The sequence below is a fragment of the Chelonoidis abingdonii genome, chromosome 5, assembly GCF_003597395.2.
Source record: "Chelonoidis abingdonii isolate Lonesome George chromosome 5, CheloAbing_2.0, whole genome shotgun sequence".
NCBI lineage: Eukaryota > Metazoa > Chordata > Testudines > Testudinidae > Chelonoidis > Chelonoidis abingdonii.
This window is the reverse complement of record NC_133773.1, coordinates 2,270,632-2,296,860: the sequence shown is the minus strand read 5'-3', so window position 1 is coordinate 2,296,860 and position 26,229 is coordinate 2,270,632. Positions and strand designations below refer to the sequence as shown.

The following is a 26,229-nucleotide window of genomic DNA, read 5'->3' as shown; positions in this document are numbered from 1 at the left end:
TGAGTAGCTGATATCAGAAACTGTGAGCTGGGCTAAATGGACCATTGTTTTGATCCAGTCTGACAATTCCTCTCTTCCTCAAAATCACTCAGGATGTGAATTTTTCCCTTCTAATTCTTCTCTCTTCCTGCACAATTCAAAAAGCAGAAAGTTATGAGCTTCTTTTGTCAAATTATGTGTTACAAATGATTTGCTCTGCTCTGCTTCTGCCAAATGCATTTCTCTTGTTTTGAAGGGTGCTGCCAGCGTAGCCAGAGCGCCACAGCCAGCACAGGGCAAGCTAGATCCTACAAAGGAAAAACATGCTACAGGTGAGTAAGACATTACGTCTTGGTAGAGGAAGCTATTTATGTCTCTCTTTGGAAAATATTATAATCAATGCTATGCAGTGTGGCATAGGTGCTATGGGCAGTGAGCACTCAGGCTGGAAAACCAGCTAAGGCAAAGCCATAGAGTAGTTAGTGGTATAATCAGGTGCTCAGTAAGCCACAGCTAAACGCATTGGGCTCGATTCTGCCACTCTTCCCTTACTTGAGTGCCCTTTCTTGAAGCATTAAGGGCAGCCATTTGTATGACACTATTGTCTGTGTTTGTCTAGAGGAAGACAAGCAGGCTGCAGAATGTGAGCATGATCATACTAGCTCTCATGGTAGGCCAGCTGTCTGCCATTTCAGCAACTCCCTCTCTGCCATTGGCTTGCTGACCAAGGCTGTCAGGGCATCAGGGGAGCCAATGGGCTGGGACTCAGCCAGTGCTTAGGCGGGACTGCAAGTTGAGTAGAACTAAAGCCAGTGTAAGGCTGAGGTCTGCAGGAGTGAGCTAGTCTCACCCATAGATCCCTGAACTATGCTCATTTAACAGTCAGGGCCCCCTGTGTCACACACGCACCCCCCCAATGCAGCACTGCAGAGGGAGGGATGCACTGCCACTTACCCGTGGTTGTACAGCATTAGGGGAGCTGTGGATGAAGAGTGCTAAGTATTGTTTTATCAGTCAGTGCCTAGAAGCTACCACCCTTCCTGTGTAGTTTATGTGGAAGGGGAGCACAGGAGCTTTACTGTGGATGTGCATCCCTTCTTATTCTAGTAAGAGCAAGGTCTCCCTAGCTCATCTGTAAGGGAGTCCTCATTGCCAAAAGCATTTAACTATGTATTTCCCAAATACATCATCATTGCCTCTTGGATTGGTTAACAGGAGAGACCACACAGAAACATCAGCAAGAACATGCAGCTCCGCAAAGTGGTGTAGGCTCGACTGCTCCAGCCTGCAGCGCTAACAGTAATACATCTGCCAATGCCAGGAATGCTATTGCTGCCGGCAAAGACGGTGGCTCCAAAATCTCAGCTCCCAGGTCGTCTGTCTGCACCCTGTAGTAACAGTCTGCTCACTGCTTGTGGAGAGAGAACTCACTCAGCATCTTCAATTGTACCTCTTGGAGAGATGGGGATGGAGAGATGATGATCATAGTGGTATGTGTTATGATTTTTAAAGTAAGGTGAAAGGGAGGCCTAAGAAGCAAAATATCATCTGCCTAGAAGCGAAGGCTCTCAGTTATGGGCCTTCAGTAATCTTGGACTCGGTTCTGAATGCCAGTCTCAGCTTCATGGCAGCCTGCTCTGGAACAACTTAGTGCTGCCATGTGCCCTTCTAGAATGTAGTGAGTGGCTAAGCTGAAACCTCAGGAAATACAAAGTACATGCCACGCTTTTAGCACAACCTTAACTCTGCCTCCTGGCGCTGGCAATATCCACTGAGAATGATTAAGTAAAGAAAGTGCCATAATAAGGAGGCATGGGGAAGGACTGAGACAGGGGCGGCTCCAGGCACCAGCACGCCAAGTGCGTGCCTGGGGCGGGAAGCCATGGGGGCGCTCTGCCGGTCGCCGCGAGGGCGGCAGGCAGGCTGCCTTCGGTGGCATGCCTACGGAGGGTCCGCTGGTCCCGTGGCTTCGGCAGACCTTCCGCAGGCGTGCCGCCAAATCCGCGGGACCGGGGACCTCCCGCAGGCAAGCTGCCGAAAGTAGCCAGCCTGCCATGCTTGGGCGGCAAAATACCTAGAGCTGCCCCTGGACTGAAAGAACAGGCTATTGTGTTGTGTTCCACAGCTTTGAGTTGCAGCATTTATTTGCATGCTCTCCAGCTGTGTTTGCTAGGTGCACCTGTATAGAATAGTGGAGGGGTTAACTGGTGCAGCTGGACAGAGGTGTGACTGATATGATGAAAGGGGCATGTGCACCTTGAGGGATCAAGCATGCCCCATTTTAGTTCTGAGTTCTGTAGGTTGTGTCAGTAGAAGCGCACAAGTTTGTCTTGCCATGGGGATTGTCTGCAGCCTGGTGCCATGTGTGATGAGTTCTCTGGGACCTATTGAGGGGTGGTAACCCTTCGGAATGCAAGGGTGAAGGGGTGGTAACATTTTGAAAGTCTGTGGAGTGGGCTGAGTGTGTGAGTGTAGGCCAGGTGTGGGGAGCTCCTCTTCACTATGCATGACTTAAACCCATCTTGTGCCTCTGCAAATAGAAGGCCTCCAACTGTTCTACAGTGCCAATGTCCCTGAAGTGTTCTGTGGCTGGGACAGTCTTTCTGCTCTGTGTGCAGAACCCAGCACAATGGGATTCTGGCTATGACCGGGGGTCCCAAGCGCTATACAACTAGTTACTAATCTGTAAGAGCAGTGTGTACTACTGGGGAGTTCAGGCATTGTGCAAAGAGTGCACAGCTTGGGTTGCATTATGGGGGTGGCCTGTTCCTTAACTCTTCATTTCCTAGTTGTCAGAGGCCTGTGTGTAGGTGAACTCCACATTCTGGAAGGCCCGAGGCACGGTGGGCAACCTTAACTCTGCGTTAATGACATTTGGGGAAGTTTCCTTGCTTTTTTAAAAAGTTTCTTAGCACCCCATGTACACAGCTTAGCTCTCCCCTTCCATGGCCTCTGGCTCCTTGGCAATGATTGCCCCAGCCCTAGAATGCACAGGCTGCATGTTAGCACCTTCACTGCTCATGAGTCCTCTCCTTGTCTCTCAGTTCTTTGCCTGTCCAGCACAGCTTGTTCCTCGCTCCCCCGCCATCTGCTCACATAGGGGTGGGCACTGGTGGTGGCCCTGCAGGCTGAGAAGCTGGAGAGAGGACATAGGAATAGTGCAGGGACGGGCATGGACTCAACGGGGGGACATTTTTGAGGAGGATAGAAATGGAGGGTCATGGATGTAGGAGTTTTTGGGGGGCCAGCACTGAAGCCCCGCTTATATTCCCCATTGCACAGCTCTGATCCACGTCCACATCCCCCCCTCTCCTGCACTGCGCTGTCCTCCCCTTTCCCCTAGAAGCAGCAGCATTCTGGGAAACCTGGAGCCCCTTCCCCACTGCTGGCAGAAGTCACATGGGGAAGGACAGGAGTTCTGGGTTCCTTCCCCCAGCAAGAAACAGTGGAGGGAAGGGGAACCCTGGAGACCTCCCCTTCGGCTTGGTGCAGCAGCCATGGAAACTAATTGTGGGGGCTAGGGGTATTTGTAGGTGAGTGGGAGGGGCACAAATGGTTGCACTACCCCCCCAACCCCAAATGTCACTGGAGGGAAGGTGCCCAACTTTCCCTCTCTTTGTGGTTTTGCTCTGTTTTCTGAGCTCCCAGGGAGTAAATGTCTCTTGAAGGATGAGCAGTGAGAGATTGTGGAAGAATAGTTTTTGGAAACCCAGTTCTTCATCAATGCTCCAGTCACAAGAACAGTGTTTAGGGTCCCTTCTGCTGATAGGGGTTGTTGTCTAGGGCTGCTCTGGTCCCTCAGAGCTCAGTAGCTGTGTCAGAGCACAGCCCTAAGGGGCAAAGGTTGGCCAAGGAGTAGAACTCCCACCATGACCCTCCCAACTTGCGAAGCCCCTCCCATTCCCCACCTCCCCCTACTGCTCCAACCTCCCACATACTCCCCCATCACTGCCACAACAGACAAAAATCCTCCTCCTCCTCCACCACATGCACAGCCTGCCAGTTTCACCCTCCTCCTTACCACTCTGTGACCCTGGGGAACTTGAAGGGGCCATGGCATGGGGGGCATGTACCAGCTGGAGGCAGGAAAGAGCGGGAGCATGGTGATGTGAGTGCCTAGCCCAGACCTGAACTACCAGGTGTTCAGATTTGTGTCATCCCTTCCCCTAGTGCAGCAGTTCTCAAACTGTGGGTTGGAACCCCAAAGTGGGTAATGGGGTTGCCAGGGCTGGCTTAGACTTGCTGGGGCCCAGGGCCAAAGCCGAAGCCCAAGAGCTTCAGCCCTGGGCGGCAAGGCTCAGGCTATAGGCTGAAGCCCTTGGGCTTGGGCTTTGGCTCCCCCTACTTGGGGTGGTGGGGCTTGGGCGGGCTCAGGCTTTGGTCCCCCTTCCAGGGGTCCTGTAGTGATTTTTGTTGTCAGAAGGGGGTCATGGTGCAGTGAAGCTTGAGAACCCCTGCCCTAGTGTATGGGAAAGGAACTCTTCTCAGCCATCAGTCATAGAGGTTTAGCGAGGTGTGACGTTGCCAGTTCATCTCATTAAAATATTCTCAGCTGACGGAGAAGGCCCTTGGAGATGAATGCAGCCTGGAACAGCTTCACTCATCTCAGAGCGTGTTTTCATCTGTCCTTCTGTACTTGTACTGTGCACTGAATCTGCCTGTTCTCAGCTGCCAGGTATGCCTGTGTACTGAGCCATGCTCCAGATCTGCCATTTCCAGCTCTCTGCCCATCTCTGCAGTGTGTGCCTCTGCCATGCACCAAGCGTGGCTGTTTTCAGCTCCCCAGCCCATCTCAGCACTTGTGAGCATGTGCCATGAACTGAATGTGCTCATTCCCAGCCTTCTAGTCCAGTCTCTGCACTCTACACTTGGGGTATGCACTGATCATACCTGGTCTCAGCAGTATGTGTCTGTGCCATCTACAAGTATACTTTTTTCCTGTGCCTGATGCAGACCTGGTCCATTGTGCCTAGTGCTGTCTGGCAGGAATTCAGTGAGCCTATCCTGGCTGGTGCCATTTTAAATGTGGCAACTAGGCTTTCCCATATCATCTTGACCCCACATCCTCACCCAGCAGAGCTTCATATCCCCAACACAGCGCCAAACTGGGCCAGGGCAGGACTTGGGCTGATGTGTACATGGCATTGGGGGTGTATTTGTGGGGTGCTGAACTTCCTCAGAATTCAACACACCACTGACACCTCCAAAACAAACTCCACTGTGGTCCTGGACACCAAGCAGAAAGGCAGGGTGAGAGCACTAATGCACACCCCCTGGCAGGCACCGGAGTAGAGAATCTGAACTTGTCTTCGGGGTCTAAGGGCAGTGCTTGTCCCCATACGCCACCTAGTGAATACATGCTTTAGTGTGTGTAGTTCTGGAGGAAGCAGTAGCTGACACAGAGGCAAACTGTTTGTAAGTAAAGGTCCTTCTGAATATCTGATCTCAAGGTCACTCCAGTAGTGTACATTTTATGAGAGCCAGAGCCCTAATTTTTCCCCTAAGCACTGCACAATATAATAATAATAAACGAGCTATAAGAATCTGAAAATAATAAAAACAGCAAATTTGGGGGGGCTGTCTCACACCAGTAGAGCAAATGACCCCAAAATTGTACCAGAAGCTCTACTCCAGACTCTGGCGCAGCAAGTCAATTTTAAAAGTAATTTAATTCAGTGATTCTCAAAGTCTGCCACTTGTTCAGGGAAAGCCCCTTGCAGGCTGGGCTGGTTCGTTTACCTGCCGGGTCTGCAGGTTCCCCGCTCCAGGCCAATGGGGGCTGCAGGAAGGGCGGCCAGCACATCCCTCGGCCCGCGCCGCTTCCACAAGGGTCATCTAGTCTAACCCCCTACCAAGATGCAGGGTTTGTTGTGGCTAAACCACCCAAGACAGATGGCTCTAGCTTCCTTTTGAAAACCTCCAGTCAAGGCACTTGTACGACTTCCCTAGGCATCTGCTCCATTGTTCCTACAGTTAGGAAGTTTTTCCTGAGATTTCATCTAAATCTGCTGTGTGATAGTTTGAACAAGTGGTTCTCAACTTATTTACCATTGTGGGCCGCAATCAATACTACCTGTATGGCCCTGAGGATGTCACATGGGCCACAGTTCTGTGCTGAGTGGGCTGTAAGCAGCTGGCGGCCCACAGGTTGAGAACCACCGCCCCATTGCCTCTTGTCCTGCCCTCTGTGGCAAGAGAGAACAACTTTTCTCCATCTTTTTTATGGCACCTTTCAAGTATTTGATTTTAGTGCTGCCAGTTACAAGTAGTTCACTTTGAGGAGGCCTGTATCTCTGGAACCCTTTAATCAAAAGGTTCCTAGTTTGCAACACACCATCTCCTGTTGTGACATACTAGTTTTCAAGATAATCTCCCTATGCATGTGGAATTTACAGCATGTTGATTATTAAAATCTGCCTTTTACTGGGTGCCCTTGAAGAATTCTTTGAACAAATGACCCCAACTTGCAGCACTTAGGGTATGTCTACACTACGGAATTATTCCAATTTTACAGAAACCGATTTTTGGAAACAGATTGTATAAACTCGAGTGCACACGGCCACACTAAGCACATTAATTCAGCAGTGTGTGTCCATGTACCGAAGCTAGCATCAATTTCTGGAGTGTTGCACTGTGGGTAGCTATCCCATAGCTATCCCATAGCTCCCGCAGTCAGGGAGCCCATTGGAATTCTGGGTTGAGATCCCAGTGCCTGATGGGGCAAAAAACATTGTTGCTGGTGGTTCTGGGTACATCCTCCCCCTCCCTCCATGAAAGCAACAGCAGACAATGGTTTCGCGCCTTTTTTCCTGGGTGAACTGTGCAGACGCCATACCACGGCAAGCATAGAGCCTGCTCAGCTCAAGACAGCAGTTACGAACATTGTAAACACCTTGTGCATTCTTGTGCAGTTTATGCTGAACCAGAACCTGCAAAACCAGACGAGGAGGAGGCTACTACGGCAGCTCGGTGACGAGAGCGATGAGGACATGGACATGGACACAGAATTCTCTCAAACCAGGGGCCCCGGTGCTTTGGAGATCATGCTGTTAATGGGGCAGGTTCTAGCCATGGAACTCCAATTTTGGGCCCGGGAAACAAGCACAGACTGATGGGATCCGCATAGAGTTGCAGGTGTGGACATTCCCAGTTGGCTGAGAACTTCTCGCTCATGCGTATAGAGCACTTTATGGAACTTTGTGACTTGCTGTTTCCCTGCCCTGAATGCACCGAATACCAAGAGTGTGAGGCATCCTCACTAGTGAGAAGTGGTGGCGATACTCTCTGGAAAGCTTGCAACGCCAGACAGCTACGGTCAGATTGGAATCAATTTGGAGTGGGCAATCTACTGTGGGGGCTGCTGTGTGCAATTATAGCCAAAGCATCACTGAGCTGCTCTCCAAAGTGTGTACTGGTGGAATCTCTTCTCGGTTTGCTGCAGCAAGGGATTTACTTCCCAGACCAGAAAATAACTGTTGGGGATGTTGAAATGCCTGTAGTTATCCTTGGGGACCCAGCCTACCCCTTGATGCCATGGCTCATGAAGCCATACACAGGCAGCCTGGACAGTAGTAAGGAGCTGTGCAACTACAGGCTGAGCAAGTGCAGAATGGTGGTAGGATGTGCAATTAGACGTTTAAAGGGATGCTGGCGCACGTTACTGACTCACTCAGACCTCAGCCAAACCAATATACCCATTGTTTTTGCTGCTTGCTGTGTGCTGCACAATCTTTGTGAGAGTAAGGTGGAGACCTTTATGGCGGGGTGGGTGACTGACGCAAATCACCTGGCTTCTGATTACGCACAGCCATACACCAGGGCGATTAGAAGAGCACACCAGGAAGCTCTGAAAACCAGTTTCATGACTGGCCAGGCTACAGTGTGAGAGTTCTGTTTATTTCTCCTTGATGAAAACCTGCCCCCTTGATTGACTCATTCCCTGTAAGCAACCCACCCTCCCCTTCAATTACAGGTTGCTTTCTAAGGAAATAAAGTCACTATCGTTTAAAAATCATGTATTCTTTATTAACTGATTATAAAAAGAGGGAGAGAACTGACAAGGTAGCCCAGGTGGGGTTTGGGAGGAGGATAAGGGGAAGGAAAAGGCCACTTCAGAAGTTCAAAATAATGACAGCCTTTTGCTTGGGCTGTCCACTGGGGTGGAGTGGGCGGGTGCATGGAGCCTCCCCGCGCCCCCCGCCCCACGTTCTTACACGTCTGGGTGAGGAGGTTATGGAACGTGGGGAGGTGGGCTTACACAGGGGCTGCAGTGGCACTCTGTGATCCTGCTGCCATTCCTGAAGCTCCACTAGACTCCGGAGCACGTCAGTTTGACCATGCAGCAGCCCCAGCGTTGCATCTCTCCACCTCTGATCTTCCTGCCGCCACCTCTCATCTCGAGCGTCCCTCCTGTCCTCATGTTGGTCCCTCCTGTCCTCACATTCACTGACATCTTTCCTGTATTTTGATACTGTGTCCTTCCACTCAGTCAGATGAGCTGTTTCATTGCGGGTTGATTCCATGATTTCAGTGAACATTTCAGCTCACATCCTTTTTTTCACCGCCTTATCTGAGAAAAATTTGCAGCTGCGGGACGGAGGGAGGGGAAAAAAGGGAGAGAAGTATTTAAAAAGATACATTTTTCAGAACAATGCTTATACTCTTTCACGGTGAACAACACTATTCACATTACATAGCACATGTGATTTCAGTACAAGGTCGCATTTTGCATCTTAATATTGAGTGCCTGCGGCATTGGTATTAGAGGTCACAGACGCAGGTCCAGACAATAGAATTCAGCTTGCATGCGGCCATGGTAAGCCATTGTCTTTTGGCTTCTGCAGCCTTCATATATCCAGCGCCCTCCTTTCCCACATATCAAGCAAAGCCCGTTGAGTGTTGCGGCTTTCCTGTTAACGTGCAGCAGCAGAAACCAAACTAACCCTCCCCCATCCAATTCTCTGGGATGATTACTTTACCCCTCCCCTCACCGCGTGGCTGGTATCAGGGAAGATCCCTGCTAGCCAAACGCGAAAAAGCTCAGCGACAATCCCCCTGTGCGACCCCGCTTGGCTAACTGCAGGGAAGGATTTCTTTTCAGCCACAGGCAAACAGTCAAGTAGGAGCTGCCACCTCTGTCTCCTTAATTAAATTCCCATATTTCAATCAGGTTACCATGAACGATATCACTCTCCTGAGGATAACACAGCAAGATAAAGAACGGATGTTGCTTGAATACCAGCGAACACCGGGACCATACACTGCCAGACTTTGTCATGCAGTGATACCAGATTACTTGCTACTAGCATGGCGTGGTCAAGTGTCCTACCATGGAGAACGGAATAAGGCTGCACTGCCTAGAAACCTTCTGGAAAGGCTTTTGGAGTACCTCCAGGAGAGCTTCATGGAGATGTCCCTGGAGGATTTCCGCTCCATCCCCAGACACGTTAACAGACTTTTCCAATAGCTGTACTGGCCACGAATGCATCCCAAGTGCTCGGAGCAAATTAATCATTAAAAAACGCTTGCTTTTAAACTATGTTTTATATTTACAAAGGTACACTCACCAGAGTTCCCTTCCATGGCTTTATGGTCTGGGATACTGCCTTGGGAGGGTTGGGAGGGTAATTCCATCAGGCTGAGAAAAAGATCCTGGCTATTGGGGAGAATAAAGTGCTCTGTGCTCTCTGCAAGCTCGTCCTCCTCTTCCTCCTCCTCATCTTCCCCATCTGCAGAATCCTCAGGCATGGCTGAGATTACCCCCTCCTCGGAATCCTTGGTCAGGGGTGGGGTAGCAGTGGCGGCTTCCCCTAGAATTGCATGCAGCTCAGCGTAGAAGCGGCATGTTTTTGGCCCTGCCCCGGACCTTCCATTTGCTGCTTTGGTTTTCTGGTAGGCTTGTCTGGGATCCTTAACTTTCACGCGGCACTGTAGTGTGTCCCTATTGTGGCCTCTCTCCATCATGCCCTTGGAGATTTTTTCAAATGTTTTGGCATTTCATCTTTTGCAACGTAGTTCTGCTAGCATGGAATCCTCTCCCCATATAGTGATCAGATCCAGTACCTCCCATATGGTCCATGCTGGAGCTCTTTTTCCATTCTCAGATTGCATGGTTACCTGCATGGTCACTTGTGCTGATCAGCTCTCCATGCTGGGCAGAGAGAAAATGAAATTCAAAAGTTTGCGGGGCTTTTCCTGTCTACCTGGCCAGTGCATCCGAGTTCAGATTACTGTCCAGAGCGGTCACAATGGGGCACTGTGGGATACCGCCTGGAGGGCAATACCGTTGAATTGTGGCCACACTAACCCTAATTCAAAATGGAAATACCAATTTCAGCACTACTCCCCTCGTCGAGGAGGAGTACAGATATCGATATTAAGAGCCGTTTATAGCGATATAAAGGGCTTCGTTGTGTGAACAGGTGCAAGGTTAATTTGGTTTAATGCTGCTAAATTTGAGATAAACTCGTAATGTAGACCAGGCCTTAGTGGGTGCCTAGCCATAAAGTGGCACAGCGATGTTACGATGTGGCAATAATGCTACCACAGTTAAGACTGCACCAGGAATTCCATTGACATAGTGCAGGATGTCTACAGAGTTGTGTTTTGGGTTAAAGTATCATTTTTAATTGTTAATGTAGTTTGTACATGATTTGATTTTTTTATTGCTATTTGTGGGGGGAAATCTCATTTGACATTTGCTAGGACTGGTTTTAAAAGAGCCATGTGACTAACTTTTTTTCTAGTTTCTGACATTTCCTTCAGACTCCTTTTACCAATGACCTTCAGCTCTTTGAGGAGTGGAATTGATTGGTGTGATTCCTTGGTTTGTGTACATTGGATGAATGATTGTAGAAAGTTGAAATTTGTTTTCTGTTTATTTTTCATGATTAATATGTCACTATTTTGATTTGAGAACTGTGTCCTGGCACTGCATTAGTCAATGTGGACCTTCCCCCGGGTTTTACAACAGGGATCACTCTTATGGGTGCTTTTCCTGATGCACTGCAACCCCGTTGATCATACTGACATTGAGTTACAATGATTTGCTTTTCTTTGATCATACAATCCTATTATTCAGGAGAATGTTTAGGAGAATGTAGCTGGATTACATTAGCCCAACGCTGCTGCTGGTTATTCAAGTCTCTCATCTTCCCATTAATTTCAAGAATCTTATTTTCTTGACAAAACTTCTAAAGTAAAATCTGAGGATGCATGTGGATTTCAGACCCCTTTGAAATATCAGTGCTTAAACCAGAAATTTGTTCTCAAGGCAAAACTCCCAGAAGACCTCCTGCAAAACACGGGAAAGAACACCTCCTGTGCTCAACACACACACTCTGAAAGTTACCACTACAGTGTGCCACGAGCCATCCAGTTACTCTAATATCAGGCTGCCTGCAAACACTCTCTCTTGCAACAGAGATCGATTCTTTCTGCATGTACATATGCTGCTTTCTTGGGCCTCTCTGTTCCCCTTAAAAATAGGCTTTGGGGCACCCCTAAAATAACCTGCCTATCTCCCCTTTAATCTACTTTTCTTGGGATCTGGGTCTCCAGGGTAGCTAAGGAAACACTTGAAGAACACTGATATAACCTTCCAATAAAGTGGTTGACACAGGCAGTATTCCTTCCAAAACAAAGTATCTTTTTATTGATGTAACTAATAATCCTTGTTACAATATAATCTAAAAATGATGAATTAGACACAAATCCTTTATTGCAAGTTAAAGAGCACTCAAACCACAATAGCATACAGTTTGAATGATTCTAGGTGATGCACTCAATTGCAGATGGCCAGTCTGCAATAGATCGCTGACAGCACTTCTGAAAGTGAAGTTTTACATAGGTCGAATACAATACACCCTGTGATGGGGCAAGGCCAGATGGCTACAGTAAAGTACTGAGAAACAGGTATGTTAGCCCCAAGCTAAACAAATCCCTAGTACCCTGGTAACCAAATGGCAGTTGCTCCAGGTTAATCAAGGCACCTGGAGCCAATTAAGATCTTTCTAGAAGGCAGTAGAGATAGCTACTTTAATTAGAACACCTGCAGCCAATCAAGGCAGGCTAATCAGGGCACCTGGTTAAAAAGGAGCTGGTATCCGTCAGGCAGGAGGAGCTAGAGAGAGGAAGGAGCGTGTGTAGGAGTGGGGCAAGGAAGGCAAGGAGCTGAGAGTGAGAGCGTTGTACTGCTGGAGGATTTAGGAGTGACAAGCGTTATCAGACACCAGGAGGAAGTCCTTGGTGAGGATAAAGAAAGGCCTGTTTGGAGGGAGCGCCATGGGGAAGTAGCCCAGGGAGTTGTACTCTGTCACGCAGCTGTTACAGGAGGCATTATAGAACAAAACTGCGATCCACAGGGCCCTGGGCTGGAAACCCGGGGAGAGGCGGCCTGGGTTTCCCCCGAACCTCCCAACTCCTGATCAGACACAGGAGAGCTGACCCAAACTGTCGGTTCTGCAAGAGGGAAGTCACTGAGGTTGAAAAATCTGCCAATAAGGCAGGACCCCCCCCCAAGGTAGAGGAGAACTTTGTCACACCCAATTACACGTCAACGATACCCGCATTGGGGACATTACAGACTGTATGTACTATATGCTAACCCATAACCAAATACCAGCGTCCCCTCATACTCTGTGTGTTGCCCCCGATGACTAATGACTGACATGCCAAACCCTGTGTATCATCCTTATTTAAATATTCTCTAATAAACATATTGAATTGACCTGGGTCTGGGCCTTGATTCTTTGGGATCGAGAGAATCTTTTTCTTTTATTAGGGTGTTGGTTTTCATAACCATTCATCCCCAGGATGAGTGGGACTGGTGGTAATACTGGGAAATTGCAGCGTTTAAGGGAATTGCTTGTGTGGCTTGTGGTTAGCCAGTGGGGTGAGACCAAAGTCCTCTTTGTCTGGCTGGTTTGGTTTGCCTTAGAGGTGGAAAAACCCCAGCCTTGGGCTGTGACTGCCCTGTTTGAACAATTGGTCCTGAACTGGCACTCTCATTTTGGTCCCACCAGAACAGCATCGTCACAGCTGCTGCTTGCTTCTGCTGTCACCATCAGCTCTGGTCAGTCAGGTCCACTCCTCTCTCTGTGGTCAGGTCTCTCAGCAGCTTCCAACTTCTTTCCAGTAGCTCTTCTTGCTGGCTCCTGTTTTCCTAGAGAGTCAAGAACAGGGGCAGGCAAACTCTTTTTTTTGGCCTGAGGGCCACATTGGGTTTCAAAAATTGTATGGAGGGACAGTTAGGGGAGGCTGTGCCTCCCCAAACAGCCAGGTGTGGCCTGGCTCCCCTCCATCCCCTTCTGCTTCTCACCCCCTAATGGCCCCCCTCAGGACCCTTGCCCCATCTACCCCCCCTGTCCCCTGACTGCCCCTGGAACCCCCAGCCCTGACTGTCCCCCACCACTCCATCTAACCTCTCTTCTCATTTCTGACTGCCCCCCAGGACCCCTGCACTCATTCAACACCCCCATTCCCCACCCTCTGACTGCTCTGACCCCTATCCACACTCCTGCCCCCTGACCACCACCCTGAACTCCCCTGCCCTCTATCCAACCCTCCCTGCTCCCTTACCACACTGCCTGGAGCACCGGTGGCTGGTGGCGCTACAGCTGTGCCACCCGCCTGGAGCCAGCCACGTCACCATGCAGCACAGAGATCAGGGCAGGCTGGGCTCTGCAGCTGCCCTGCCTGGCTGTCCAGAGCATTGCACTGGCGGCATGACTCGCGGAGGCTGTGGGGAAGGGGCAACAGAGGGGGAGAGGCTGGGGCAAGCCTCCCAGAACAGGAGCTCAGGGGCCAGGCAGGAGGGTCCTGCGGGCACATCTGGCCCGTGGGCTGTAGTTTGTCCACCTCTGGCCTAGAGAACATAGCTGCAATAGAACAGCCTGCCCTCTCCTTGGCCACAGCAAGTGAAGATGACAGTGAGGTGCAACACATTTCCCCCAGCAGGGAGAGATTCTGAGGTGACATGGGATTATCCTGCAGGCTCCCCTCTTGCTCTGAAAAGAAGGGGTATGTCTAACTGCAATGTAAGCCCAGGGTTAGTGGAATGAGAGTCTGCAAATCCAGGGTTTGAGACCCCAGGGTTTGAGCATCTAGACTGACTGGTAACCCTACGTTAAGGATTTTCTAAACCAGGGCTCCAGCATCCACACTGGACTTGGGGCTGTGTACTTCAATCAACCATATCTCAGACTTCCTAATGCCCTCCCAAAAAATGGCTGCTCTGGTTCTTTGTTCATGGTAAAATGTGAGAAATCTTGATGGTGTCATTTCCCTGCCCCCAATTCCAGGAAGTTTGAGCAGTCTGCCAATACAGCGTGCTGAGCAGTCATTTTTGGCTATGCATGCCCAGCAATATTGAGGAGGTGTCATTTGAAGAACTTCTCTTGCTTGAGCTTTCACTCCTGTTTCAGGAAAGGGGCAGAGCTTCCATGAGACGCTGGTGGACATTCCTGCAGCATTTTCTGACCCACCAAAGGCACCTGGCAGAGCAGCAGGAGGAGAACACAGACATGGCAGACTCAGACTGGCTGAAGCTGCTCATAACACTCAGTACAGCCTCTGAGGTCCCCAAAGTAGGCTGCATCTGCCCTATGGGGTTACACCTAGCTATACAGGTATAGTCTCCACACTATAGACATACCCTTCCTTGCAACCTCAGTGCTGGAGAAACACAGGCACAACACACATTCTTAGCAGGCACTTCGAGACCTGACAGACTTGTACCCGCATTGTGTAAGGTACTGCATTTAGCTGCCTCACTTATCATGGGCTCACAGCAGCGTTGCAAAAGATGTTGCATATGAGGGGATGAGAGCAGGAACTCAAATCCCATATTCTAGGTGCAGTTCAGGAGCTACCTGAAGCTGGTGGAGATGTCAATGTCATCAGTTCCCTCTCTCTGGCCCAGGCTGACCTGGACACCGTTCAGGATCAGGATGACACAGGCCTAATGGTGTCATGGTGGCTTGCAGGCTCCCAAGCAATAGTGCAAGTAGAGCGGTACCCTCCAGTATGCAGTACTGACAAGAGATTTTTAGAGGGTATCAGGTACCGGAAAGACTTGAGGCTAGCACCCCTCTCCAGAGGGGAGGGGTGGGGCTGCAGGTAGGGAGGGCATTCTTTCTTTATATGGCCTTTGTTTAAGTTTGTTAGCATAGGTATTGTGTTAAGTTGGTCAGGAGCCCTCAAGAGGGGAGGGGTGTGGAGGGACAGAAGGTGTTTAAACAGTGTTTTTTATTCTGTTTCTCCCCATTGGTCTGAATTATCCATGACATTCATACTGCATCACATCAAGTCCAGATCATTAGAGGAATGCCTCTGCTTGCACTGACCAGAGGATATTTGGATTCTGATGTCAGGCCAGTTCTCCAGCCTTACAGGAACCAGGTGTTGTCCACGGTGTACATAGAATTCTTCTTTGCAGTCAAACTAGTCTAACAAGCATTTTGTTAACTGGAACTGGAGCAGCAACAGAAAGAAAACAAATGCCTCATTTTCCAGCTTTATGGATGAGAGAACTATAAGTGAAGATTATAATGCCGGACACTGATGGCCTTAAACCAGCTGCCTCAGGAATCTGCCAAGAACTTTGCTGAAAATATGTTCCTCATCTTAGCAACAGAGCTAAGACTTATCACACATCTGCCCGCCTTTATTTGAATGACGCTCCCTCTCATCTGACAGCAGAGGCATTGTCAGTTTCATCCAGAACAATTTACAAACTTGAAACCTAATCCTGTAAAACCTTAATCATTTGATCAGTCCCATTGATCACAATGGGACTATTTGCATGACTGTGGACAACTTTTGTGGTAAGAGTTTCAGGAGTCTGTTTTGTTCCAATAAAGGAAGTTGACTCTTCCATTGAAATGGGGGAGGGATAGCTCGGTCGTTTAAGCATTGGCCTGCTTAAACCCAGGGTTGTGACTTCAATCCTTGAGGGTGCTGCTTAGGGATCTGGGGCAAAATCAGTACTTGGTCCTGCTAGTGAAGGCAGGGGGACTCAATGACCTTTCAAGGTCCCTTCCAGCTCTATGAAATAGGTATATCTCCATATATATTAATGTTTGGTTACAATACCATAATGCAGTTTAGGATACGGTTCTACTTAAAATTTGTCTTTTAATAAGTCATACATGTGCTGAAATGGCTCCTCACCCAACTCCCATATTCCACATAAACAGACTGAAATACTACATATTTGGGGGGAAACTGAGTAGCTAAGCATGTTGATGTTTGTATACACAAACACCCATTTATTTCATCACTGTACTGGAAAATATAGCTGAACTTAATTTTCTGTGGAATTTGAAGGAAGTTTAATAGCCCCAATTGTTTTCAGTGTTAAACAGTGTGTACCTGAAAAAATTACATGCCTTCTAAGAGAAAAGAATCAGTTCACACTTATTGAAACAAGCAAAAAAAATCCTTCCAACTGGTGTTCAAAAGAGAGCTACAAGACACATACATACCATGAGCAGAGGGCAGAGAGGAGACCCTCCCACATTATGACCAGCAAAAAAATAAATAAATAAAAAAAATTGTAACAACAAAACCTCAAAGACGCAGAGGTTCACAGATTTGCAAACCTAAAAACCTGTGTTATGCTTTAAATCACCTCAGCACATAGCCGGTTTATGAACATTGAAAAGTTAACTGCAAAGGAACACTGAAGCCCATTAACCTGAATGTGTCCCAGCCAGTATGCCCTCGCTGACTAAAGGTGCAGTCATACCTGAACAGCTAAAAATTAACCTTGCCCTTTTAGGCTAAACAAGGTCATGTCACTGGCTCCATATCTGTTGTTACATAACAGATAACAAAACTCCAGTGGGGCACGGTGCTGGCACATAGGGTCTCAGGTACGTGGTGTGATTTTTCATCATCTCTTTTGGGAAATGTATGTGAAATAGCTAGTACTTATGTTTATGCTATTTCTATGCATGCATATTCATCTTAGTATCTGAAGTTCTAAATATTAGCTACGTTTACTACTTTTGCTTGCTCCTGTGGTAATGCCCACTAGATATTCAGCCAGCACATGAAGGGACAAGTCAAGTTGAATGGACCATTAACGAACACTTAGCTCATAATGAACCCTGGAAAATGCCTGTCTACACTTGACTTTTTGTGAACGTTCTAACTTGAATATGGGTGGGGGTGATGGATATGTAACTTGCCCATGTGACTCCAAACACCATCTTTCACAGTGAGAACAGATTTCCTTTTACTTGGCACTTTTGGCAGAAGCTAAAAGGCCCTGGCCTCAAAAAATCTCCATTTTGCCTCTTTCCTGCTCTAGCTTCTGGACTATGAACATATATTAATGGGAGTGTTCTAACCAAGGGACTGAGGACTGTAAGGTAATCTGAAGCCTTCATATTTCCTTGATCTTTTGCAGATGGATTTATGAGTTGGATATGGTACAGAGACTGTTCTAGCCTCACTGACTGCTGATTTCTCCCTTGCCTTGCAATGGACAAAGATCAGATGTCTGCTGACCTTCTCACATGCTGACCTTCTCACATACCCTTGCTTGGGTGTTTTTTCTTTCCTCTCCAAATGTCAAAGCCTGTTCTCATTGAACTCAATAGTAAAATTCCTTTTGATTTCAGTGGAAACAGGACTTGGCCCCAAGAGATCAGAGAATGTGATTTTGATCAACTGCTTATCTGTCCAGAGCCAGTTCTCATGCACATTCCGCCAGGCTGATTTTGATTGCCCCTCCTGTATGTCATGCTGAGGAAAATAATAAAACAATTGGGGCTGTAGTTCTATCAAGATGTACATAGCACACACAGTTCTGTGACTCTTTTCCATCAAACCCAAATGGTGCAGCATCTTTGCTTTCCTAGTGCCTGGCAGAGAGCAATATTTAGATAAAGGCAAGCTGGCAGAAGCTTAGTTTGGACATAAGGGAGACACTGATAGTGTGTTAAGGGAAAGGGGAGTGATTGTCCTTCCTATCCTTCTTTCATTTAAAAAGTTTTCAATTTGGGGTGCTGCTGGATCCTCAATGACACCACAGGCCCAAAGCAATATTTTACAACTATAATAGTAAAGGGCTCTTTTTCCAGTCTCCCTGTCCACCTCAGTGACTCCCAAATAATGTCCAAGAAGTGTGTGGAGCACCCTCATTCATTAACACAAACCAATCAAACACATTTCAGTTATATCCATTTCCTCCCATGTCTAGAATCATTCAGCTCATTGTCATGACAAACTTGGCACTGTTCTTGCAACTTAAACAATTCAGTTTGTACCCATCTGTTTGTCTCCACCTTTTCCTATCTTTCATAAACAATTATAAGTAATAGACAGAGTTGGACTTTTAATAGGCAGAACAGTTATTCCCCGTCTTTATGAACCAAATCTGCTTAGTATTAGATGAGATGTTGGTTCATAAATTCCAATTATAAAACAAAAGCCTTATTTTATTCTCTGTATTTAACAACAAAAAGGTAGTTATATTTTAAGGTTTACAAATATTGTGTCTCAAAATTGGGATTTCCCTTGTTTGTGTAGACATCCAGAACTTAGTTCCTTCAGATGTGAAAAAAGCTATGAATTTATAACTCACAAACCCCTCTTATTTGTACTTAAGCTGTTTAGGCTTGGTCTTCTCTAAAAAATTAAAAAGTTGGCTTAACTACATCTATCAGGGGTGTGAAAGTTTCACATCTCTGAGCAGTGACCTAACCCCTAGTGTGGACAGTGCTAGGTCAGTGGGAGAATTCTTCCACCAACCTATTGTCTTCTGGGGGGTGGATTACCTCTGCTGCCAAGAGAACCCCTCCCATCAATATAGGTACACTGCCGCTATGGCATATTAAGTGTAGACATGCCCTTAGAAACATACCAGCTCTCACCATTTCTTTGGGTCAATGTCAGAATGGGTAAAGATTGGAGGGAGGGGGGGAAACAATCCTTCCCCGCTTTTGGTGCTTTCAGATGTACAGTTTCACTTTTACACAAGCTGTGAAATTCTATGCACAGATGGTTAAACTTGCTCAGTTCGGTGCCAGATCTACACTATAAACTTACATCAGTATAACTACGTTGTTCAGGGGTGTAAAAACCCCCTAAGCAATGCAGTTAACCAACTTAACCCCTGGTTTAGACAGCACTATGTCCACAGGAGGGCTCCTCCCATTAAGGGTAGGTCTACACTACTTGCCAGATCGGTGGGCAGTGATCTATCTATCGGGGATCGATATGGCACGTCTCATCTAGACGCGATACATCAATCCCCAAACGCGCTCCCTGTCAACTCCGGAACTCTACCAGGGTGAGAGACGGAAGCAGAGTCGACGGGAGAGCCGCAGCCATTGATCCCACGCCGTGAGCATGCGAAGAAAGTCAATCTAAGGGTATGTCCACACTATAGGATTATTCCGATTTTACATAAACTGGTTTTGTAAAATAGATTGTATAAAGTCGAGTGCATGTGGCCACACTAAGCACATTAATTCAGCAGTGTGCATCCATGTACCGAGGCTAGCGTCGATTTCCGGAGTGTTGCACTGTGGGTAGCTATCCCGTAGCTATCCCATAGTTCCCGCAGTCTCCCCTGCCCATTGGAATTCTGGGTTGAGATCCCAATGCAAAAACAGTGTCGCGGGTGACTCTGGGTAAATGTCGTCACTCAGTCCTTCCTCCGTGAAAGTAACGGCTGACAATCATTTCACGCCCTTTTTCCCTGGATTGCCCTGGCAGACGTCATAGCATGGCAACCATGGAGCCCGTTTTGCCTTTTGTCACTGTCACCGTATGTGTACTGGATGCTGCTGACAGATGCGGTACTGCAGTGCTACAGAGCAGTATTCATTTGCCTTTGCAAGGTAGCAGAGACGTTTACCATCCCTATTGCACCATCTGCCATTGTAAATTGGCGATGAGATGATGGTTATCAGTCATTTTGCACAGTTTGCATTTGGAAATTGGCAATGATAGTTCTTCTTCGAGTGCTTGCTTATATCCATTCCAGTAGGTGTATGCGCTGCACGTGCACGTTCGTCGGAGAACTTTTACCCTAGCAACTCCAGAATAGAGTCAGTCCTGCCTAGAATATGGGGCAAGTGTACTAGAGAACCAGAGAGCACAGCCGCTCCGTGTCAGAGCCCCAGAGATCCCACAGAAATGATGAGCTGCATGCCATTCTAGGGGGTGCCCCTGCAACAACCCCACCTGTTGCTTCCCTCTCCCCAACCCTCCTGGGCTACCGTGGCAGTGTCCCCCATTTGTGTGATGAAGTAATAAAGAATGCAGGAATAAGAAACACTGACTTTTTAGTGAGATAAAATGAGGGGGAGGCAGCCTCCAGCTGCTATGATAGTCCAGGCAGGACATTAAAGGGTGCGTGGGGGGAGGAGCCCAGCCTCCCGCTGCTATGATAGTCCAGGCAGTACAGAATCTTTTCTTTAGACATGAAGGGGGTGGGGGGGGCTGATGGAGCTCAGCCCCCAGTTGCTATGATGAGAGACGGTTACCAGCCATTCTGTACCATCTGCCGGGAATGACCGGGAGTCATTCCCATTTTTACCCCAGGCGCCCCCGGCCGACCTCACCGAGGCCAGCCAGGAGCACTCACGGCTGATGATGACGATGGATAGCAGTCATATTGTACCGTCTGCCACCAGGGGGAGGGAGGGGAGGATGCTGCTGTTCAGCGCTGCAGCACCGCGTCTACCAGCAGCATGCAGTAGACATAGGGTGACATTGAAAAAAGGTGAGAAATGATTTTTTCCCTTTTCTTTCTTGGGGGGGGGGGAGGGGGTAAATTGACGACATATACCCTGAAACACCAGGACAATGTTTTTGACCCTTCAGGCATTGGGAGCTCAGCCAAGAATGCAAATGCTTTTCGGAGACTGCGGGGACTGTGTGGATAGCTGGAGTCCTCAGTCCCCCCTCCCTCCCTCCATGAGCGTCCATTTGATTCTTTGGCTTTCCATTACGCTTGTCACACAGCACTGTGCTGTGGCCTCTGTCTATCATAGCCTGGAAACGGAGCTGTGAGCAACAGATTTGTCTCCCCATACAGCGATCAGATCCAGTATCTCCTGCTTACGGTCCATGCTGGAGCTCTTTTTGGATTTGGGACTGCATGGCCACCCGTGATGATCAGGCTCCACGCTGGGCAAACAGGAAATGAAATTCAAAAAGTTCACGGGGCTTTTCCTGTTTACCTGGCCAGTGCATCGAGTTCAGATTGCTGTCCAGAGCGGGTCACAATGGTGCACTGTTGGGATACCACCCGGAGGCCAATACCGTCGATTTGCAGCCACACGAACCCTAATCTGAGATGGCAATTCCGATTAATACAGGCTAACTCCTCTCGTCGGGGAGCGACAGAAACCGGTTTTAAGACCTCTTTGTATCGATGCAAAGGGCCTCCTGTGTGGACAGATGCAGTAAAGCGATTTTAACGTGACTTAATTGGTTTAAGCGCGTTAGCGTCTAGAGCAGAATGAGCGCCTAAGGTACATCGGCTCCAGTACCCGTACCCAGGTTGGGTATCTGGCAAGCTCGTAGGCCCCGCAGCGCGGACCAGGCCGAAGACCAGCTAGGCTGGTGGCATTGCGGGGAGGAACGCTCTCCCGCTGAACCTCGCAGCAGGCCCGCTGAGCGCAGCCTGGGGCCGCCCTGCCCCGCCGGTTTCGACTAGCTACGGCGCCGATCTGCGACCCAAGCGGCCCGCCGTGACTGCCCGGCCGGGTCAGGCCGCCCACCGCGGCCCGCCTGGCCGCCTCCTCCCCGATGCGCCCCACCGCGTGGCCGAGGCTCGTTCCGCTTTGCGCGCCGCTGAGGCGGGGGAGCTGCCTGCAGCTGAGACGGGCCGCAGGGCAGAGCCTCCAGCGCCCAGTTGCTCCGCAAGCGCCTGCGGCACCGCCCGGGGCGGACCCAGTGTCTGGGCGGAGCAGGGCCCAGTGGTTCACGCAGGGCGTTCCCTGGCACCACCCGGCGCGCGCTGGGGCCCACCCCATCCCCCATACCCACGCGCGGAGAGGCGGAGCGTGCGTGTGGCGACGTCCACCTCCAGGAGCCCCTGCGTGAAGCCAGGGCGCGAGGGAGCGGCGGCTCGCCTTCTGGCGCCCGCCGAGATGAGAGCGCTGGGCGCTGAACGGTGGTGCGCGGCGGGCGTGATGGAGGCGCAGAAGGGAGAACCGGCCCGCAGGGACGACATGAGGCGGCGTGAGCTGACCCGCCGGTAACAGCAACGTCAGGGCCACCCCTCCCCCTCCCCCTCCCCCCCCCCCCTCCCCCTCCCCGGGAGAGCCGCCCGCGCGCGGGGAGCCCTCGGGACCGCCTGTCCCAACGGTCCTAACCGCCGTCACGTGCGACTGGCCGCAGCGCAGCAGCCACAGCCCCGTTCAGTGGGGGTGGGGGCTCTTCCCGCCGTGGGAGCCCTGCGTGGGGGGACTTGTCTGCGCTCACGCGGTGGGTGCGCTCGGGCGCCGGCCCGGGACGCAGAAAAGGCTCCGGTGTCACTGCGTATTGATCCTGACTACAGGCCCCTGAAGGGGAACGTTTGTCAGGGTCCAAGTGCAGTTGGAGCTGCTGCGTGACAGGGTTGGCGGTACGGCAGGTGTGCGCCGGGAGGCCTGTTGCAGGGTGGTTGGAGCGAGGGGTGTGCTTGGGGGACTGGAAAAGTGTCTCAGAAGGCACAGTCTGCACTTGTTATATAGATCAACGTCCGTGCCCTTTGATGCTTGTCAAATTAGGCTAGTCTTGCTTTCTGAAGGAACTGGATGACAAGAGAATGTATTTAAATAAAAAAAAAATTCTGTACAGAAGTGCCCTGCGGTGGGTGACAGTCTTGGCTAAGGCAGAGACCTGCATGTATATTTAAAAAAATGCAAGAAAAATATGGCTGTTGTTCCACAACAGTGCTCCCAAATCCTGCAGTTTACCTGATAGAGTTGTTACTAATGTGTTTTGAGCTGAGTCTTCTGCAGTAAATATTTTATTTTTTTATCCAACCCCCTGTTTTTTCCAACAGGCCCTAAGCCTGGCACGTTCTTTCAGCTAAAACATTTTATGCTTTCATTTCTGTGTGCAATTGATTTACCTTTTCTAAAATGTATTCAAATTTTGGTTCTGTGTTGTTTAAAATGTCTTCTCTGTTAATCCCAATACTTGGCAGGGCACTGGTTTTCATTGAAGAGCAGTCACCTCGCTATTTAGAAACAATTTCATATTTTACATAAAGAAATCAGTCAGTGAATGTCATTTTTATAATGTTGTATATTTTTTAAGTGCTATCCATATTGTCCCAGGGCTTTGGGTTGTGAACTGACCTAAGTGAATTCCCCAGTCTATTCCTGAAGTGTCTGTTATCCAAGGAAATGATGGAGTTGGAGTGAAGTGGATGCCTTTGAAAACATGTTCTGTTTTAGACAATGTCTCAATTGGAGAGCACAGCTGCAGGGTGTATGGAGATCCATGCAATTGAGATGGGGCTGATGAACTGTTCTTGGCCAAATTTGCAGTGATCTTAGCCACTTTTTACTAGAGCAGTAATATTATATGCATGAATGCTAACAGTACAAAGTAAAATCAGAGAGTTGTCTCAGAGAGTTTTACCTGAAACTCAAGGATAATTTTGAGCATGGTCTGGAATCTGCCCTTTGGGAGATAGCTTTAGAAGATTTGTAATCCAGGACTGCTCCATAAACTCCACTGCCTACATAGTGATGAAAGTGAACTTTTCAAGTTTGTCTTATGCCCAATGATGGGAAAGTCCTGATGCTGTCCTGAAAGCATATTGCATCTTTTGGGATGAATAATCTCTGATTAACCAGTCAGTGAGAGATGCATGTACACAACACAAATACCAGGTCTTCTCAGGTGGGCTGACACTACTGCCAGATGCTTGGTGAACACTTTTGGGGTACAGTGAGTTCAAATGGTAGAATCCATTGCTGTTGGTGTTAGTCTCTTGCACAATGTGATGTATTTCTGATAAACTGGGTGGATTATAATATGGAGGGGCACATCCTTCACATCAAAACTCTGCAAAGCCTCAAAGAGAAATGTGATCTAAGATAATGCACCAAAGTGTATACTTCACCTGCAGTGGGAATCAAAACAGTTACATGAATTAAGTGCCAGTGGCAGATACTGGCCTTTCTGACAGCTCTGATGACTGATATCGTCTCTAGGATGGCATAGAAAATAGGATGGCAAGCTTACATATTACGCTGTCCATGTGCTTGAGCTGGAAGAACCATCTGTAAATGGCAGCTTGTAGATTCTTTCAAACTTGACAATCAGAGAAGATTTCAGAAAAAGTTACAATGCATCATGTGTACAAAAATGCAGAATAGTTTTTTGGGGTGAAATAGCCTTTAGTATAGATGACCACCTAGATACAGTGATTTAAAGTGAGATGTGGTAGAATGAAATGTGAATTTGCAGCTTCTTTCCTGAACAGAATAACTATAAAGCTTAGTTGTCATATTGACTTTATACACTATTACACATTTGCCAACAAATCTTGGTCAAAATTGGTATAGAAACTCTTATATTTTCCCTTATCCAGCTAAGCCTTTGACTGCTCACATTTCTAGGAGGAGTGGCACTTTCATTACACGTAAGTGTGACAAATGTCTGCTCCCACTATCTTTCCCCATTGGTATGTTGTACTAGGGATGGAAATATCGTTTAAAAAGTTAACCATTTAAACGATTAAAATTATATTTAACTGGTTAATCGATTAAAGGGAGAGGGGCTGGGGCCAATCCTGCCGGCCTGGGGCTGGGGGTTAATGGTTAGGGTGGATTAACGGTAAGACTAATGCTTGCTGTTTAACATTTAATATTTTACATCCCTGTATCATACCAAAAAATAATTTTAAATCTCAGTCTCTTCTTTTTTCTGTGATCTATATATTGTAAAGATATATGGTGGGAAGGAGACAGAATGGCCTTTCAAAACTGATAGTTGACATATTGATGTATTTTCAGCTATATAAACCAATACATACTATGCGTGAGGAAAATTGCATGGTGCTACATTGAGTTTTGGTGATGGAGGTATGTGTCAGTTGTAATTTACTTAACTTCCATTTAGCTTTTTTAAACTAATTGCAGACTTTTTCTTCTAGGGCAAGCAGCATTGTAGACTTGATGGCGAAGAAAATAATGGACAACATTGCACTTCCAGTTCAAGTGATTACAGTGACCCAGTTTACAAAGAAATTGCTGTGACCAATGGTTACATTAATAGAATGAGTAGAAATGAGCTCAGAGCTAAGCTTGCAGAATTCAAACTCGAAACCAGGTAAGATTTAGTTATAAGCCTGTTAATCATTTCTGAGGACTGCCAAGGCTGTTATTTGATTGGCTTTAAAATTGCTGTAGTAAAGTAGGGGAAGTCTTCAGTAATCTGAATATTAATTTAAAAAATATTTATCTTAAGGTTTTCCATAATCCCATCTCCATAGTATATAAGTGGTAAATTTAGCCTCTATTATCAGACAGCATTTGAAAAAAAATATACTCTTGGTGAGACCTACACATAGTTGTGTATAGCAGAATTTGCCTACTAACCCTCGTTCCCATAACACCGCTGTTCTAATCCATCATGTTTATTCATAAACTAGGTAGAAAGATATTGTAAATTATAAGGTTCTTAAGAAATGTTTTCTGTCATCTTTTCGAAGAAAAGAACTGTAAAAATTTTAAGGGTTCTGAAAGTCTTTCAAAACATTCAGCGTTTAGAAAACTAAGTTAAAATGTACTTATTATTTATATTGTAATATTACCAAGGGATCCCATCCATAAGAAGGCCCCATTGTACTAGGCATTGAACAAACACAGAGTAAGAAACAGCCCCTGCCATGAAGAGATTATAATCTAAATAGAGAAGATAAAGTGTTACAGGGAGGCTGTATAACATACAATCAAGTGAACAGTGTGATGTTTTGCTGGCATCCTGTTGGTTCTGTGCTGTGTGTAGGGGGCGTGGGATGTTTGGCCGTTTTGTTTTGATATTTTTAAGTGAGGCTTTGATGGAAGGGAAGTAGCTAAACAGAGAGTGAAAGGGACAGGTGATAGGGGAACATAGAAGACAGGTGGAGTGAGGCTGAAGAGAAAGAAAGTTTAGACTAAAAAGTGAAAAAAGCAACCAGACTGAAAAAATCATTACTGTCCAAAAGTCCCAGCTGCTTCTGCTTTTCTCTGCTCTTGTTGGCTGTGTTTCTCCGTGGCCCTCCCTCAACAGTTTTTGTTCCCC

General features: G+C 47.9%; 1 protein-coding gene across 2 annotated transcripts in view; it reads left to right on the top strand.

The window, feature by feature from the left end:
* The first annotated feature begins 22,400 nt into the window (after positions 1-22,400).
* Positions 22,401-26,229, top strand: part of ERI1 (exoribonuclease 1) — a 29,574-nt gene continuing 25,745 nt past the window's right edge. Inside the window, exons 1-2 of one of the 2 annotated variants that reach the window (XM_032794129.2) lie at positions 22,401-24,586; positions 25,100-25,275. In XM_032794129.2, the coding sequence (XP_032650020.1) occupies positions 25,223-25,275 (53 nt within the window). In that variant the 5' untranslated portion in view covers positions 22,401-24,586; positions 25,100-25,222. Of the gene's footprint in view, positions 24,587-25,007; positions 25,029-25,099; positions 25,276-26,229 lie in introns of those variants that run through there. The other variant, XM_032794127.2, reaches the window with a different exon arrangement.